The sequence below is a fragment of the Osmerus mordax genome, chromosome 8 (genome assembly GCF_038355195.1).
Source record: "Osmerus mordax isolate fOsmMor3 chromosome 8, fOsmMor3.pri, whole genome shotgun sequence".
NCBI lineage: Eukaryota > Metazoa > Chordata > Actinopteri > Osmeriformes > Osmeridae > Osmerus > Osmerus mordax.
This window is the reverse complement of record NC_090057.1, coordinates 10,405,603-10,420,735: the sequence shown is the minus strand read 5'-3', so window position 1 is coordinate 10,420,735 and position 15,133 is coordinate 10,405,603. Positions and strand designations below refer to the sequence as shown.

Genomic DNA, 15,133 nt, shown 5'->3' with positions numbered 1-15,133 from the left:
CCCCGCCACCCCCAGCGAATCAGGACGCTCCGACAGCAGCATGCACAGCGCCAGCACCGTTGCGGCCACGCCCCCGCCCTCGGCCGACGACCAGTGGATCTACGACACGCCCGAGAACGTAGTCACGCCTCGCCGCCCTCTGACCTCCAGCTGCTCCACCCCCATCAACCACCTGTACAGTAGCTTGGAGCGCTCGTCTCGTACCACCACCACCACCGACTCCAGCTCCCTCTACTCCCAGGACAACGATGGCTACTACACCTCCATGCACCTGGACTCCGGCCTGCGCTCGCGGAACCACGGCAGCGGCCAGGGTCACGGGCTCGCCGGCGGCCGGGCTAGCAGACACAGCATGTACGAGTGCCGCGAGCTAGCCCACCAGGACGACGGAGGCAGTCTGTACAGTGACCGCTCACTCTCTCGCAGCATCTCCCTGCGCAAGGCCAAGAAGCCGCCGCTGCCACCGGCCCGCACCGACTCCCTCAGGCGCAAGCCGGGCGGCAAGAAGCCACTGGGCGGCGTCAGCGCCATTAGCGGAGTTGGCGCGGGAACGAACAGCGCGGTGCTGAACGAGACGCTAATCGCTAGCCTGCAGCAGAGCCTCCAGATGGGGCTCCGGGGGGGGAAGGGCAAGGGAGCGTCCCCCTCGCACAGCCCCTGCAGTGACTACGACGACCCCTGGGTCCTCCGCCCGCGGAGCCAGAGCAGCGTGAGCGTCGCCAGCTCGGCAGCCTCGCTAGCGGCTAACGCTAACGGGGCCGCGGTGGCTAACGTCTACTCCCTCTGCCATGTGACGCCAGCCCACAGCGACACAAGCAGCCTGCGCTCCGACTACGCAGAGTCCTGGATGTACTACATGGACTACCCCCGTAACCACGGAGAGCAGGGGCCGCACTCCCCCTCCAGGCACGCGACCGCGGCGGCAAACAGCGCCCACCCAGGGGCTCTTCAGAACGGAGGCGTGGGTGTCCACAACCACAGCAGCAGCCAGGGCTCAGCAGCTCCAGGCCAGGAGGGAGGGGTGGCGGTCAAGCCCAAAACCACCACTTCGTCCCCGGACCGGGTTCACCGGCTGACCTCGCCATCCAGCGGCTACTCCAGCCAGTCCAACACCCCCACAGCAGGCACGCCCGTGCCCTCCTTCATGAGGTCCACGTCCCCGTCCGGGGGGCGGCCCAAGCCCAAAGTGCCTGAGCGCAAGTCCTCGCTCCTCTCCTCCGTGTCCATCTCCTCGTCCTCCACCTCCCTCTCCTCCAACGCCTCCGACTCTCTCAAAAACTCCGGCCCAGCCCCTCCGCCCCCTCCGCCCCTGCCACTCTCCTCCGCACCCCAGACCCCCATCTCCCCGCCCCCGTCTTTCCCCCCCCCTCTCCCCCCTTACTGTAGCCCCGGCTCCCCCCCTCTGCCCCCCGCGCCTCCGCTGCCCATGACCCCCGAAGGCACCCCGACGAGCCCCCCTCCCTACTCCACGTCTCCAGACTTCCCTCCCCCTCCCCCCCCAGAGGCCCTCATGCGCCCGAGTATTTCCTTCAACGGCTGTCCCCCCAACCAGCCCCCGCCCCCGCCTCCCTTCCCCTCCCTGGCCCCCTGCCCTCCTCCCCCTCCCCCTCCTCCCCCGGCCCCAGCTCCGGCTGCACCCACCGCCACCCCCTTCAGCCTGAAAGCAGCGAAGGATGCTCTCAGACCTGCCAGACCGGCCAGCCCCGCCGGCGCCACCAGCCCCGTCAAGGAGGCCGGCAAGCCCTCCAAGCCGCTGGTCACCCCCTTCGCCCTTCAGAGTGTCCAGCTGCGCTCAGTCAGGAAGCCAGAGCAGCTGGTCAGCAGCCCAGATCAGCCCAGCGCTGAGAGGGCAGGAGGGGAGAACATCTGGACCCAGAAGCCCTCGACTCCAGAGAAGTGTAGGAGACCACAGCTGCCCTCTGTCCTCCCCCTGCTCAACTGTTCTTCTCCCGAAGAAAACACCCACAAGTCGCCGTCCGCGTCTCCTGTCACGAAGCTCTTTGAGGAGCTGTCCCTGAACCGCAGTAACACCGAGGTGCAGCCAGAGGACGCTACCCTCAATGGTAAACACCAGGAGCCCAGTCACTGCCTCTCAAATGGCACAACCGACGACCAGGACAGCCAGCAGTCCCGTTTCCAGAGCCCTCCGGAGACCCCCAAAAGCTCCCCGGCAAAACAGAAGCCCCCCACCATCTCCAAGAAACCCAAATTCTCCCTGCTTGGCCCCCTACTGGCTCCCAAGCCTGTTCCTGAGGAGAGTCCCCTTCCCACCCCCAGCACAGGAAGCCTTCTGGAGGGGACCCGCACCCCTTCTCCCATAACAGGGGACCAGGTAGATGCTGGAGAGAGACAAAAAGAGGAAGAAACAAAGGGAAGTGAGGCAGGGGAAAGGGTGGAGGAGGAGGAGGAGGACGAGTTGGAGGAGGAGGAGGAAGACAATGACAAGGAGGAGGATCAAGCCTCCGGAAGTTCAGAGGCTCTGACAGATAACAGTGAGCCTACAGAGCCGCAGGAAGAGACCCAGTCCCAGGACTTCCTTCCCCAGGAGACGAGCTCCGACCAGGGGCAAGGAGACGACGCAAATGCCGGAGGGGAGGAGGACGAGGACGAGGACTGCGCCAGCAGCACCACAGGGTCGGTCAGCTCCAGGGATGATGACAACGGTAAGTGTCAGCTCTTATGTTAAAAGTTCATTTTTTGAAAATTGTTAATAAGACTGTCGTCTCCTGATGTTAAATACGCGACAATCACACATTTTAAATCAACGTTCGTGGAATGCCACACGTGTCACATCCTCTGAAGTTCTAGTTTAGAACCCTCCTCATCCTCCATGGCCGACGGCGAGGGCTGTTTGGCTGTTGGCTGCGTGGACACTGAGCTAGCTCGGTGTGTGGACGCTGAGCTAGCTCGGTATGTGGGTTGCGGGGGTATTTGTCACAGTGGTTCAGACGAGAGCTGTGCTTTAAAGCTCAGAGCCATCGCTGGGGTTGAACCCCACTCTTCAGCTACCTCCTTCATCTCGGCCTTTCTTTAAATCCGTCCTTCGGCTTGTACAAAGGGGCAGTTATTGGGGGCAGCCCCCCCCCCCCCCCCATTTCCTTGATCCTACCCTAGAGAGCCGTCTGTATTGGGATCTGAAAGCCTTTTTTTAGACTCTTGAGAGGCGGAAAAAGGTTTAGAGACACGCTGCAAATTGCAGCGTCTGATATGATCTCAAATGTACGGCTTTTCCTTCAGAAAGAAATGCCTGAGGGGTAGACAACAAGCATGTCTATTCTCTTCAAACGGACGGTTGTTGTGCCAGCCATTAGATCTCATTTCGATTTGGCCTTAGGTGCAAGGCATCCAGCGTGTAGAGATGGAGGACGTTTTCTGTTGAGTTTTCTGTTTGTGAAGCTTAGCGTAGCCTAGTCTTTAGCATGCTAATCACTAGGCCTATAAACTTCTCACACCCAATGCTAATGAGGCGTTAGCCTGTGGTTGACTGTAGAGTGTCATTGAGGGACCCTGGAGCTCACCCCGGCCTCCTCCTCCTCCTCTGGGTGGAAGGGCTTAGTGAGGGACACCACTGCGGCAGCCGCTTGGATTTATCCTCTCTCTACCTCCCTGTCCCTCTCTCTCTCTCTCTCTCTCTCTCGCTCTCTCACTCACTTACTATACAGCTGTCCATCCTCTCCCTCCCAAGCACTCTCAGCGTTCCCCACCTTTCTCACTGTCCCGCTTTTCTCTCTCTTTCTCTCTCTTTCTCTCTCTCTCTCCCTCCTTTATTTTACCTTATCCCGGCTTCTGTTTCTCCATCTGTCTGCCTCCCTCCATCCAATTCATCCTGATTTCCAAGGATCTATTTTTTTTCCTCCACTTTGCTCTTCATCTATCACTCGCTCTCACCCTCCGTGTCCGATCCTCTGCTACTGTTCTCTCCCTCGCTGTTTCTCACTGTCGTGCCCTCCTTACTTCTCTCCCTCCCTCCCTCTCTCCCTCTCTGAGGTAAGGGAGGGGGCAGCAGTCCCGGGGGAGGCCTGTTCAGGGGAGGGGGGGGGGGAAGGGAAGAGGGGGAGGGGCCCACTGTCTCATAGGGGAGGGGAGAAGAGATGGGGGGAGGGAGGTAGGCAAAGAGGGAGGGGGGGGGAGCGTAACGTGAGATCGCCTGCAGCGGCTCAGGCACTGGGAGTGCTGACATGAGCGAGGGAGGAGGAGAGACGCTGAACTAGAGGAGAGATGGATTTATAAAGGAGAGAGAGAATGTAAGGAGAACAGACCAGCGCCACTTCCAAATATCCTTCCATCTCATAGGCTGCTGCCGCTGGATAACTGACCGCCACTTTGTGTGTGATCTCTGGGTTTGTGTGTGTGTGTATTGCTTGTTCCACTGTTGCTGTCAGTCTGTGTGCGTCTGTTTGTGTGTGTGTGTGTGTGGAGGACACGCGTGTGGACATCTGTGCATTTCTTTTCCGGGTGAGATAACGGAGCGATGTGTATGCACGTCTTAATTCACTTGTGTGTGTCTGTGTGTGTGCGCACTGTTTTGATGATTGACCTGTTTTAACACTTCCTCCTTCTATCTCAGGTGAAGTGTTTGACCCCAGAACGGCTGACTCTCCACTGGCCCCCACCACGAACGGGGTCCGCTCGGGGGACATGGTGACCCCCACACGCCCACGCACCACTGAGGACCTCTTCGCCGCCATCCACAGGTACAGAGGCACCTCTCTATCTCTTTATTCATCCCCTCTTCACCCTGTCAGCCTCTCCATCTCTCTCCTCTTCACTCCACCCTCCTCAACAGTATCCTGTTTATCATTCACTAGTGTCAGTCTCGCTGTCTCCCTCTCTCTCAGTCTCTGTCTCGAACAATCTCTCATCCTTAAACGACAACACCGCCATCCTTAACACCCACACAGCTCCTTCTCTTCGTCTTACCGCTCTCCTCGGCCCGCCACTCCTCCCCCACCCCGTGCCTCCCGCCCTCCTCCCCTCCGTCTCCCAGTCATAACTTTAGCCGGGGCTGTCCCGTCTCGTAGCACACCCATCCGTCACGCGGCTGCTCTCTGGCGACTCTGAGTGCTCCGCCGGCAGAGTGGCTTTCCCTGTTACGTGTCCGTCATCCCGGGACCAGCGGCGGCTGGGGACTGGCTGGGAGGATGAGGCGCCCAGCGGAGACCGGGAGAAGCTGCGCGCCGCTGGTTTTGTCCCTGGTGGGAGCCTGGTCGAAGCGCCCGCTAGCTTAGGAGCCGTAGCGTAGGAGCCGTAGCGTATCTTAGTGGGTGAAAAGGCTGTTGCTTCATTCATTATTCATGCGGTCGACACCCCCTGGTCCTCATCTAGGTTAGAGGCTGACGGAGAACGTGTTCTCTTTTCTCTCTTAGTCTCTCTTTCACTCCAAAGTGTGGGTCTCTCTATCTCTTATATCTCCCTGACCTTCGCTCTCTCTCTCTTTCGCGCTCTCTTTTGCTCTTTCTTTCTCTCTTACATCTCTATATATATATCTCTCTCTCTCTCTCTCTCTCCTGTACACTCTGTTCCAGTCCGCCCATACTCTCTACGGTCTCATACATGATGTACATGTTCAAAAGGAACACACATATATCACTCACGCTACCCGCCTCTGTGTGTGTGTGTTTGTGTGTGTGTGTGTGTGCTCATCCAGGTCACGTGCCGTGGAGTTTTCCAGAGCGTCACAGGATTTCATTCCAGGGGATTTGATTTCTTCTGGCTTTGTGTGTGTGTCTGTATGTGTGTGTGTCTAGGCTCCTCCATGTAATATAGCAAACATACACAGTAGTTAGTCCTCACTCAAGCTGGGTTTGTCCTGAGAAAGAAAGGGCTGGAAAGGAGACAGGATAGTAGACTAGAGAGAAGACAGGATAAAAGACTGGACTAGACTGGATAGTAGACTAGAGAAAACAGGAGAGTAGACTGGAAAGTAGACTAGAGAGAAGACAGGATAGTAGACTGGACAGTAGACAAGAGAGAAGACAGGATAGCAGACTGGAGAGGATGCAGGAGAGTAGATAGACACGGCCTGATCACCAGCTGCTGCTTCTAAGAGGAGGTAAATCCAACTGTTTGTCTTCTTATCCTCTCACTCTCTCTCTGTAGTTCTCTCTCTCCACTCTCTCCATCACGCACAAATGCAAACAGAGAGAGAGAGAAATGGAGGACGATAGCATGATTAAAACCTGAATGAATTGTTTTCCCAATCCCAGCGGGAGTTGAGCTGGCTTGAAGGATTTGGACAAAACAAAATCAATGCAGCCCTGAAAACCTAGATGGAAGACTTGTGTGTTTGTTTTTTCCTGCGAGCACACTGGATCTACATCTTCTCTTTCGTCATCCCTCTTTCCCTTTACCCTCTCTCTTTCTGTGAAAAGCCCCCCCCCCCCCCCCCTCCCAGGGCTACATGTCTGGGGTTGTTTGTGTGGAGTTCAGAGGCTTGGGCAGCATCAGTCATGCCACTCAGATGTGTCTCTGCTGCTGCCTCCATATCCCAGCATAGTCAGGTGTGAGGCAGGGAGGCGTTGCGTAATCCGCTGCCTCTCTAACCTGGGGGCTGATGTGCTGCAGGAGATCTCGGGGGACTGTGGCACTACGCCCGTGTCAAGGTCGGATTTAGGTTTCCGGATGCAGGCTTTCCACTGGCCGTTTCCGCTGTTATGTCCTACTGCATCACACGCGTTTTGTTTTGTGTCCACTGAAGATGAAGCTGCCCCTGTAGCTATGGCCCCTTGTCACCCCTGTCCGTCCGACTTCCATCTTCATCCCCTCTCCTTCCGGGGTATTGTGGTGTCTGTGTCCTCTGTTTGAAGAGAATGGATTTAAACCTCTTAATTCTGGATCTGATCGGGGATTAAATACTGGGTCTTCCCCCCCACCCCACCTCCTTCACCCTCCCTCTCCTTTTCCAACAAATCCCTTTTATCATGTCTACCCCCCCCCCCCCCCCCGCCCCTTCGCTCCTCTTCCTCCTCCTCGTCCTGTTCCTCTTCCTCCCTGGTAGCAGGGGTCCGCAGGGCGAGAGCCCCCCCCGGTTGGAGCGGTGCGGAGTGGGCAAGTAGCCCGGCACTGTGATTAGCCATCCCTGTGGTGAAGCTGGCTTCAGATTAACGTCCTAATCCAGCAGCACAACCACTGGACTCGATTAATGATGCTGTTTTCCCCCCCTGCGCTAATCCCATGCCTCCTGCTAGTCCCGGTTTAAGCACAATGCTTACTACAGGGATGGCTAAGCAGACCTCAAACTGGCTTGTATGTGTTCGTTACAAGGCGGGCTTCGATAGCTCCCCCTGCTGTTGAGGATGCTGAAGTGTCTGGTGATTAAAAAGGCTTTGGGCAGTTTTCCCAGTTTGTGCTGTTGATTAATTCCATTGTGCCCACCTCAAAGGGCTTCTTCAGAGCTGCAACGTCAGCCGTTTCTGTAAAGTTATTGCCGTTATATTAAAGATAAAAAAGCACTTCCCCACTATAGCCCATCACTCATTCCGTCAACTGTTTTCCCTGCTTCTGTGTGGCTTTTGCCGGTGTTGCACTCTGGGATTGTTGGGGGTGGGGGGTGGGGGCATTGTTGACACTTGGCAAAATTGGGACATGGTTCGAATGCCACGTTTTACATTTCAAAATAAAATACGAAATCAATGCGCTGAGCGAAGGCTGGTGTTGACTCTTTAACTGTTACAAGGCTCCAAGAATGTGGAGCAGCCAAGCATTTGGTCAATGAGAGAATAATTGCAACCATGAATGATTGCAATTATGATAGCCTCGCTCTACCCTCTCTCCTGCCCTGCCTTCTACAAGACTCTTTCATCATTTCTCTCCCCGTCAGCTCTCTTACATCAGCATAACTAATCCTGCTCTGATAACTCTCCTTAATTGTCTCCTCTAGCACCATGCTAACCTTCTCTCTCTCCATCTGCAGGTCCAAAAGGAAGGTTTTGGGTCGTAAGGAGTCGTCAGAGGACGACAAGTCCCAGGGCCACACCCCGTCTCCCCCCGTCACCCCCACGGGGATGACCTCCCCCAGCCTGACCGCCTCCCTCCCCCGCCCGTCGGGCTCCATCCAGAGGAACCTGCGCAAGTCGGCCACCAGCAGCGACACGTTCAAGGCCCTGCTCCTGAAGAAGGGCAGCCGCTCCGAGACCAGCTTCCGCATGTCCGCCGCCGAGATGCTGCGCTCCACCGACCCGCGCTTCCAGCGCACGCGCTCCGAGTCCTCGCTGGACCCGCCCTCCTCGCCCACCAGCCCACTCAGCCCCTGCGGCTCGCCGGGCCGCGGCAAAAGGGCAGCGGAGGAGTGGCACCGCGGCGAGGGCCTCGCCCTCTCCGCGCCCTCGTCCCCCTCCTCGCCCATGTCCTTCGGCGGGATGAGGTACGGACGCTCGCGCACGCCGCCCTCCGCCGCCAGCAGCAAGTACAACGCCCGCAACCGGCTCCTCAGCAGCCCCATGACGGTGATCTGCGAGCGCGAGGGCGAGCTGGCCGAGAGCGAGTACGCGGACAGTCCGGCCTGCCGGCTCAGCCCCCTGCTGCACAACTCCTACAACGGCACTTTATCTGAGGAGGGCAGCAGTTAGAGGGCAGGCCCCCGCCGCCCCACATCTGGGGATCTGAACTCATTCGCTGTCGAGTGGGAGGGGGAGGAGCCGAAGGGGGGGGGGCCTCTCCTCAGACTGTGAAGCCCTTGCGCCCGCCCTGCCTGGTTCCAAGTCCAGTCGGGTTCTGGACCTGTGGACGCGGACCTTAGAGGCCCAGGAGCCCTCAGAAACTGGGCCGGGGCTGGACTCAAGTCTGAAGTGGAGGCCAGTTCAACTGCAGCTTTTTTCCGCTACTTTGTGTTTCCGTTGGGGTCCCTACAATTTCATTTCTGCTTCTTTTCATCGCTCCTTTGTGTTACAAACAGTAATCGTAGCTCTTCTCCAAAGCCTGGGGTTCTTGGTTGGTTTTCACCTTTTGATTTTGTTCTCCTGTTAGAGATGTGGTGGTTCTGCTGAGTGAATGCAGGTGGTCCTTTAGGTTTTAGAAGGTTTCTCCAAGGACTGGGACAAAGCGAAAGTGAAATGAAGGACTTTTCTTTTCTTTGTTTTCGCTGCAGTGGTGCTCTTAGCTTGGCAGTCAGACAGAGTGGTCAGTTATTTGAAAGTGTACTAAGGGGCTTGCTGTAAAAAAGCCTTGTAGTTCTGCTCATTGCTTCTGTCAGCTTAGCTCTAGAGTGTTCTAGAACACCGTGGCTTGCCAGTCTACTGTAGAAGGTAGAAGATTTTTAAAACACTGGGCGGAACGCAACGGTACATCAGCAAGGGTTCCAGGAAACTGCTCCAGCTACAGTCCTCATCAGGTTTCAACACGTTGAAGTTAGGTTTGCAGGCCTGCAGTTCTTCAGTGGTCAACGGAAAGTGCAGAGGGGCTGAGAGTGGCACTGGGGGTGGACAGGTGAAGGCACTCAAGGACAGCGGCTGGGCCTGCATTGACACAGACAAACGTTGCATTTTCAGTGAAGGTTTGGAAAACCTTTGGTGTTTGAATTTTTAGTTTGTAGATTTTGCACTGTCTATTTGTGTTCTTCTTTCTCTGTTTGTTGTGATATTTTAAAAACCATGTGTTAGAAATTGTTTTATTAAGGCTGTCTTAAGTCAACCATTTGGAATTTAAGAAGGAATCTTAAAAAGTAAACAGAAAATATATTTGTTTATTTGCTGTCCTGTTTTGTTTGTGATCATTGTGGTTACCAAAGAATTTAACCATTAAATGTAGCCTGATATCCTGAAATGGACACAATCTTGAATTTTGACAATATTTAGTAGTTTGGAGAGGTGATCTATTAGATCCTTTATCTAGGGCTGAGGATCACGCAGTTACCATCATGATGTTGACCTTTCTACCTATTTCCTTTTCCTCTGCAGTTTCATATGGTTCTTTGTGTAAATACATGGTTATGTTTTGACTTATTTTCAAAAAACCTGTACGTATTCATTTTTAGAGCCCTTGTCAAGGGAGTGGTTTCCTTTTGTAGGCTATTTATTTACGATTAGTGTGACTGCGACAGTGATGGCCCCCTGGTCTAGCCAATCGGTGGTGAGACGGGGGGCGGGATTGAGGAGAGTGTTGGGTGAGAGGGGACTGGAGAGCCCTCTCTTATCCACTCTGTGGTCTGCTTAGTTCCCCACAGTCAGAAAAGGACAGGTTTACGAATACCAACTCTAATTTGCAACCTTTCCAAACTCAAGTTGAACGAAAAGGTAACAACAAAATAAATAATAAAAAAAACATACGTCACAACGCAAGTGTCATGTTATTATTTGTTCACGTATTAAAGTTGTTAAAATCCTCCTCTGGTGCCTCGACTGCTCGTCGGTCTGGTGCTGTGTGTTCCAAGAGGAGGCGACAGGCGGCAGACTCATAACCTTCTAACAGCCGTAATGGCCCATGTTTAATCACCTGTGACCAGAGTGTGTCCTGGCCAACTCCGACCCAGCCATGATGGACTGCCCCCCCCTCCCCCCAGCCCCACATGACAGGCATTCACAACGTCTCAATCCCAGCAAGTTGAGGCAGAGGAGGAGGAGGAGAGCGAGAGACAAAATCAGGCTCGGTGGAGGAGTGGATAAACAGGTGTGTGTATATGGAGGTGTAGGCATACTGCTGATCGTCTTGTGGATGTCTGCGTTATAAAACAAGGTGATATTTAAAGGCCGTGCCTCTTGTCTGGTCTCTCTCGCTCCCTTGCTCCACCTCTGATTCACGGCCATCTGCCAGCCCGCCGCACCAAATCACCGCCTCATTAGTGCCGTAGCCATGGCGCCCACACTCGTCCATCATCCTGGGAGCTCTGGAGGCCATCGGTCACACCTCTCCTCCTCCCTCTTCCTCCTCCCCTCCTCCCCTCCTCTCCCAACAGGGTTATCACTTGTGTCCTTCTCAGGAGTCTGGATGTCCGATTAGCAACACTGCATCATCTGGCATCCCATAATATCCAACTGGTGGCGACTGCAAGCTGAACCACTATGCGCCTGTGTACAAAATGCAGCTTCATCCAAACTGTCTCCACCTACAATGACAATGTCGAAACATCCCACCACAGTGTATGCCCTCGTCATATGTCATTACTGATGGATTTAGTTTTCACCCTGTTCAGCTTTGAGCCTTTTTAACTCTCAGGTACAGCCCATCACCAGTGCATTCCCAGGGAGGGAAACATTTCTTCCCACCTCTGTCATCCATCAATAGTTTTTCAATATTTTCAAGTCATGCCATTGCCTGTCATTCACTGTAAACTCCGTTTACCAGCTCATATATTCAACTGTGTGGATCAATCTCTGCCTGGTTATTCCAGACAACCCACTCTACATATCACTCACACATGAATCAATATACCACCTCCTACCCATAATCACCGCATATAGGCCCCTTCCCCCGCTGGTCCTTCTCCGTCCCTGTGCTTTGAGACAGCCCCCCCACCCACGCAGCACCGGTAAGAGAACAGCACTGCCTTGGCTTGTTATGAGTGTGATGAAAATGTACTAGATGTCAAAGTGGAGGAGCTTGGCTCAATCATGGATGATCCGATTAGCATTTTATTCCAGCTTCCTGACCTTTCTGTTGGCTTTTCCAGCAAATAACAACAGCCTCATTTCAAGGAAATGACAAGACGAGATCGACGTCATGCCTACAGTTCACACCACAGATAGGAGCATCATGACTAGAGAAATACCTCTCCTTAGGAGCACAACAAACGGTATCTGACTGTGCAGGGGAGGGGGGGGGTGTTCAGCTTTGTTTCTGCTGAGTGTCTGAACATGATATTGGGAACAATCCTCCCAAAATAAAGGCAATGACTCAGCGTGTCTCTGATGGTGTGGAGGGAGGGGAGCAGGGAGGACAAGGGAGAGATGATGGTGGGGAGAGGATTGCACAACTGCCGCAGCTAAAGGTCACGACCTTCAGAGCATGTAGGCCACACCTGTGTGCCTCTGGATCTGAACCCACATCGAGGTTACAAAGAACACACAAACACATCAGGTGAATGGAAATTAGGGGTGGGGGGAAAAAAAAGATTCACATATGAATCACGATTCAGTCTTCTAGCGATTCACAATTTATTTTTTGGTATGATTAGAAGGCAGAGTATTCTGTTTTATAACTTGCCATTAGCAGAAACAAAACGTATAATTTCCTTTGGCATTTAGAAGTGTCATAAGGGCAATTACACTGTCTTGTAGAAAGTAACTTTGCAGGAAGCCTCTGAGGCTCATTCTCTGAAAGCTGGGTCAGTACCGCAACAGTCTGGGTTCAAATCCAGCCTTCACCCTTTTCTGTATGTCTTACTCCCTCTCCATTCTTTTCCTGTCACACTTCAATTAAATGTCCAATACAGCATGTCAAACTGTTTAATTTCCGTGGAAGTACACAGAGCATACCAAAAGATTCCCAACCCTAATGGAAATAGTTGAGTAAATGTATTCATCCTGTTATTCTTCATTCATAACATGATGTAGACATATCCTTTAAATATTTCAGTGTGGATACACCCACAATACATTGCTCACAATAGACCATCTGTTTTATGTTTACATACAATTATGATAAAAGGATATAAAAGGCACCAATTAGCTTTTGGCATATCTATCAATAAGAAAATAGTTAAACATTCATTATGACATAGGCACACATTAACCTCAGTGCATTTTGATGTGTATAACTGGTCACTAATACAGTAAGTAGTAGCGGTGTCCATAGTCAAAGTGCATTATGTAAAACTGCCATAAAAAGATTTGCGTAATTGTTTTATAAACTGACCATTTAGTTAGTTAAGGCCAGTTAAGGCTTACACATGATCTAAAAACAAGCCATCCCTTTAATAACCTTCAGATTCAAAGCATAAAACAAACAAACACGTCGCACTGTTTTTCTCTCTATTTCACCTAAGTCACCTAAACCTACATTGGAGAGGCACCTACGGTCCATCCCATTAAGCTGTAAAATCGATCCCACACCAGTGGAATGTAGGAAGCCTGTGTTCTTCCACCGCAACCTGTCACCCCCCCCCCCCCCCCCCCCCTACTCCCCATCTTCTTTCTTGAGGATCCAGACCTCGTTCGTGCGATTGGTCAGTTTGAAGGGGCTGTCGTAGCCAGCGATGTAGTACGGCGTTTCTTTGTAGGGCGCGCCGTCCCTCTGAAGGCTCTCCACAAGTCTCAGAAGCTCCTCACGGCTCTTCTGTTCATTAGAGAAACCTCCGTAGGTCCTAAGTAAAAGTTGTCAGGATTAAATACATAGATCTTACTTCAGGAAGTAGAGAGTAAAGATACTACGAGCTCACGGTTACTTAAGTTTTGCACAAATATTATTACTCTGTTGAAGTTTTTCCCCCGCAGTGTTTTAGAAGGCACTGTGATCTCTCCTTCAATGTCCACCTCACCAAGTGTTTCGCTCGGTCATGTCTGTTGGAGCACAGAGAAGCCTTTACACTCGGGTGTCATGGTGTTCCGCGTACCTGACGTAGGCAGTGAACTGCTTCCTGTTCTCCACGAAGATGTTCTCCAAGTCGGTGGGCCGGGGCGGGTCAGCCTGATGCTCTTCCGGGATGAAGAAAGACACGGTGAAGGAGGTCTCACAAGCCGGGCCGGCCCCGGGGTTTACCAAACACGACACGGGGGCCGTCATTTCCACCTTTACGTCTAGAACACGAGAGAAACACACACACACACATTCAAACACACACACACATTTAAGGACTGCTTGAATTGATTATTAAAGAGGGTGGGTATAGCTCGGTAGTTTGAGCACTTGAACTGCAGAACTGGCAGGTTCGAAGCCCCCTGTGCTGTCAGTTGCTGAGGATAAAAGTGTCTGCTAAATGAAATGACGATTTATTCATTACATGCTCACGGCCAACAGGTAGGTAATATGTAGTGAATGCATTTTAAGTGTGAAACTGATCGACCCTAGACCTAGGGAATAGCATAGGGGACACTGAGACACCAACAAAACAGATCTTCCAAAGCGTAATGATAGGATATCAAATTCACTACAAGAGACATTGATTACTGCATTGTCCATTCGGGAAACTATCCCACTCTAACCAGATGATGAAAGAGTTAAATCTGTGACACTTTCCATAAAAATGACTTGCAAAACAACTCACATGTTCCAAGTTATACATTGTGCGTGACCCAATAAACTCTCATAGTAAATTTAAATGACCACGGTGTACTTCCAGGCACTTTTGAACTTGAAATGATTGTCTCACTGGGGTTTTAACTTACATTTTATGATTACATAAAACTAGCATGATTGCTCTTTCCTTCCTCATACAAGATATCCACTCATATAAGCTTGTGTTGTGTAAATGAGTAGGCTACATACTCTTTTCGTTGCTGCCTTGGATGAAGCGAAAGAGACGTTTAAAGCCAGTGCTCATTGCTTCACCTTGCTGCATCCCCTCGATAGTGGTGCTCACCCAGTTGGTGGCATGATAGGTACGGACTTCATAGTCCTGTCCCTAAAACACACATTTATAAACAAATAAACATGGGGGTAAGCCAACAATCCAAGGCTTGTGCAACGTTGTATTGCTTCTTTTATTGACCTAAAACGAACGCCTACTGTACCTTACTCTTCTCCGCAGTAAACTTTGGGGTTTGTAGACCAGAAGAGAAAAGAACTTGTCCAACCGCCTTTAGCATATTTCTGTTGTATTCAGAACGGGGATTAGAAATTCATTAATGTAGATCTGTAGTATGTCTGTAGTATAGCTATCTAGAGCTCTAGCTAAGCCATACAGCGTTAAGATATACATTCCTTGAATGGGGCAGCCAGCTACTTCAGCAGCTAGTATACATACCTAGTCTTGCAACTCATTCAATGCAGGAAAACAAATATTCTGGATGTGTTATCCAACTGAACGAGCCAGCTAGCAACAGTACTATCTACATTTTCAGTGCTTTCACAAATTTGCTGCAAAATGTCTAGCTCCCACAACTGTCCTTAACTTGCGATACACACACATTCGACAAGTAAATAGTATTTACCGTTGAATAAAGTTGATGAAGGTTAGTGTAGGTGTCTCAAGCAGATACAATTTCTTCGTGTGTGGTGTTTACGTAAAATGTATTTTGTAACATGTGAGCGTAATACGTCAGGT

General features: G+C 52.1%; 2 protein-coding genes across 3 annotated transcripts in view; one reads left to right on the top strand and one right to left on the bottom strand.

Moving 5' to 3' along the window:
- The window catches only part of nhsl1b (NHS-like 1b), a 77,404-nt gene extending 67,135 nt beyond the window's left edge, over nucleotides 1-10,269 (top strand). Inside the window, 3 exon segments of the mRNA XM_067242228.1 lie at nucleotides 1-2,663; nucleotides 4,568-4,694; nucleotides 7,913-10,269. Of these exon segments, the coding sequence (XP_067098329.1) occupies nucleotides 1-2,663; nucleotides 4,568-4,694; nucleotides 7,913-8,567 (3,445 nt within the window). The 3' untranslated portion in view covers nucleotides 8,568-10,269.
- Nucleotides 10,270-12,361: 2,092 nt separating this feature from the next.
- Nucleotides 12,362-15,084, bottom strand: hebp2 (heme binding protein 2). Of its 2 annotated transcripts, none has more exons than XM_067242020.1 (5): nucleotides 15,021-15,084; nucleotides 14,601-14,679; nucleotides 14,356-14,491; nucleotides 13,484-13,667; nucleotides 12,362-13,234 (listed from the first exon to the last, which is right to left on the bottom strand). In XM_067242020.1, exons 2-5 carry the CDS (start codon nucleotides 14,673-14,675, stop codon nucleotides 13,048-13,050), a joined length of 582 nt encoding a protein of 193 aa, XP_067098121.1. In that variant the 5' UTR covers nucleotides 14,676-14,679; nucleotides 15,021-15,084; the 3' UTR covers nucleotides 12,362-13,047. The 2 variants fall into 2 exon arrangements, with proteins under 2 accessions (XP_067098121.1, XP_067098122.1); XM_067242021.1 differs by having other exon boundaries at nucleotides 14,419-14,491.
- Nucleotides 15,085-15,133: the final 49 nt, after the last annotated feature.